Genomic DNA, 3092 nt, shown 5'->3' with positions numbered 1-3092 from the left:
TAAAGAACTTAAATCTCATATTTACGGGGTTACAAATGTTAGTTCTTCAGAGTTTGATCTTATAATGAGAGTTAAATATAAGTTTGAATATGAAGCCCCTCCACAATACATAAGAAGTGATGATGATGTTCGCTTCCTTCTTTTCTGAGAAGAGCTTAGTAAACTTCAGTTATCTGTAACTAGGGGTGTACATAGTCCGGGTTGGGCCAGGTTGGAAGATTTTTGTGGACCAACCAAAAATTCGGGTTGGCTAATAATGAACCCTATTAGTTCTTTTTTGGAGGGTCAACCCAACCCAAAATTTTCGGGTTAGGTCGGGTTGGGTCACCGGTTCTGTTTTTTTTTAATTTGACTATTTTTTTTAATTATATATATATATATATATATATATATATATATATATATATATACGGGTCAGCTTGGGTTGACCCGACCCTGAAATGGGGTAACCCGAGACCCAACCCGAATTTAATATTTTTTAACATTTTTAACTTAACCCAACCCAAAATAAAATCTAACCCAACCCAACCCTTGTGGTTTGGGTTGGGTAGTCCGGGTTGGTCAGGTTACCGAATTTTTTGAATACCCCTATCTGTAACGCTAAAATTGAATCAGGACGAAAATATTAGAATGGGGGTTGGAAATATGAGTTATGATGATACGACTGTGGATAGACAATACGAGGAATCATATCAGTTTCATTGGGAAGAGGATGATATTCCATTGTCTACCAATACTGTACCATCAACATTATCATTAGACAATGACCACACTAATCCAACAAGATTAAATTCAGAATTAGGTGGTACTTAGGTTGTTGGTAATAAGAGATCATCTAGACTTGATTATATGGATTGTGTTCATCCATAGCAACGCAGTGGTCCTTTAGTGGATGTTAATGAGCAACCAACAAGATTGAATGAAATAGATCGTGATCATAGAGATGTGCGTTATTGTATGGCAGCTTCAGTGGTTCCACCATCTGTGTCTTCAAGTCATAGTGGAGAGTTGATTATGCCTGGTACCTTTTCATCTGGGACAGAAGACGTTGAAGTTGGTCAACTATTTTTGAGTAAAAAAGGACTTGAAAATGCGATTATCTATTTTGTCCATCAACAAAAAAAATTGAATTTAGGGTTAGGAAGTCAACCAATATTTGTTCACTATAAAATATATTAGAGAGACTTGTAAGTGGAGCCTTCATGCAGTGAAAATGGAAGAGTCTGATATATTCAAGATAACAAAGTATTGCAGGTCACACACATGTTCCATCGAAATTCTGAATCACGACCATAGACAAGCAACTGCTAAGGTTATTGGTCAGTTGAATAAAAATAAGTTTACAGGAATAGAACATATTTATAAACCTTGTTATATCGTTGAGGATATGATGAAAGATTATGGCGTGAACATAAGTTATGATAAAGCGTGGCATGCAAGGGAAGCCAGATATGATCTCACTAGAGGTACTCTAGAATAATCATACTCCATACGACATGCTTATGGGGAAGCGTTAAAAATAGAGAATCCAAGTACATTGTTTGAGATCGAACTTCAAGATAAGGTGCATTTCAAGTATATGTATATGGCATTGGGGCCTTGTATTAGAGGTTTCGTAAGTTGTCGGCCTGTGATACTTGTTGATGGGTCGCACTTGAAAGAAAAGTACAAAAGGACCATGTTGGTTGTAGTTTCTATGGACGGGAACAATCAATTATACCCACAAGCATATGCAATAGTAGACAATAAAACCGATCGATCATGACAATGGTTTATGTAGAACTTGAAATGCAGTATCGGAGAACCCGATAATCTATGTGTCTGATCAGATGGTATCTATCAGCAATGCTATTCATGGATTGTACACGTGGCACATAGAACATAATCTTATTACAAACTTTAAGGATAGTACGGTTGTTAGGATATTTAGAGATGCGGCAAGGGCATTTCGCATGATACAGTTCCAGAAAAAATGGGACGAACTCCTTAGTTTTTTAGACGGTATTGTCACGAAATATCTAGAAGACATCAGTCTTCAAACATGGGCATGGGTTTACCAAATAGAACAAAGATATGACAACATGATGTCCAACAATGCAAAGTGTTTTAGTTTGTTAACTAAAGAATATCGGCTATTGCTCATAGTATTCTTGATTGAACATGTTAGAGGAATACTCCAATTGTGGTTCTACGAACGAAGGAATTACTGGGCATCTCGAACGACATTGCACTCTAACTACTGTGAAATCCGATTAGCAAGTGAGGTTGATAAGGGCAGACGATATCGGGTTAAGCCTATTAATTGTTATCAGGTCCATGTGCGAGATAATCAATTGGACGGTATTATGAATCTTCACATGAAGGGATGCACGTTTAAGGAATTCGACTCACTTGGTATCCCGTGTTCGCATGCAATTTTTGCCACCAAGGAACGAAACATACCTATTCAGAGTCTTCGCAGTCGATTTTATACAGTGGATTCTCTAATGACTGCGTATGCAAAACCTATAAATCCACTTTGGCAGATATATGAATGGAATAGAGCTCCTGAATATGTAGAAAAAACTATCCTTCCTCCAAAGTTTGTGGCACAAATTGGGCAATAGAGAGTGAGAAGAATACCATCCAAAGGAGAATTTCGCAGATAGATGAAATGTGGTCGGTATGGGAATTATGGGCATAACCGCCAAAATTGTAACGAACTACTCACAATCGTGCGACGTACTAAAAATGCTAGAAACCATGACTCAAATATCTCTCATCTAGTTTAGTTTATAACTAACTTTATCTTGTAACAGTCTATTGGTATGTGTTATAAATACCATTGATCAGGCCCCAGAGAAGAGTTTTTCATACTTTCTATTTTTTCTGTAAACAAAAACAAGTTGTAAGCAATCTTCATTTTTATGTAAACAAAAAACAATAACAAGCTGGAGTATGAGTATTTTTTCTGTAAAAGAAAGTGAATCTTTTTGCAAATCACGAAAACACAATCTTGTTATCAAATCATATTGAAATCTCGCTCTCTCAATCTTGCTTTCTCTCAAAATCTTGCTCTCTCTCAAGGTCGAGCTCTCTCAATCTCTCCCTCT

General features: G+C 36.7%; 1 protein-coding gene across 1 annotated transcript; it reads left to right on the top strand.

Annotated features, from left to right (window-relative positions):
• The first annotated feature begins 1213 nt into the window (after nt 1-1213).
• LOC120080944 (uncharacterized) lies at nt 1214-2606 on the top strand. Its single transcript, XM_039035629.1, has 2 exons — nt 1214-1466; nt 1795-2606. Exons 1-2 carry the CDS (start codon nt 1214-1216, stop codon nt 2604-2606), a joined length of 1065 nt encoding a protein of 354 aa, XP_038891557.1.
• Nucleotides 2607-3092: the final 486 nt, after the last annotated feature.

The sequence above is a fragment of the Benincasa hispida genome, chromosome 7 (assembly GCF_027475165.1).
Source record: "Benincasa hispida cultivar pf3 chromosome 7, pf3_genome.v1.1, whole genome shotgun sequence".
Lineage (NCBI taxonomy): Eukaryota > Viridiplantae > Streptophyta > Magnoliopsida > Cucurbitales > Cucurbitaceae > Benincasa > Benincasa hispida.
The sequence above is the reverse complement of the archived record's forward strand: the minus strand, read 5'-3'. Positions and strand labels throughout refer to the sequence as shown.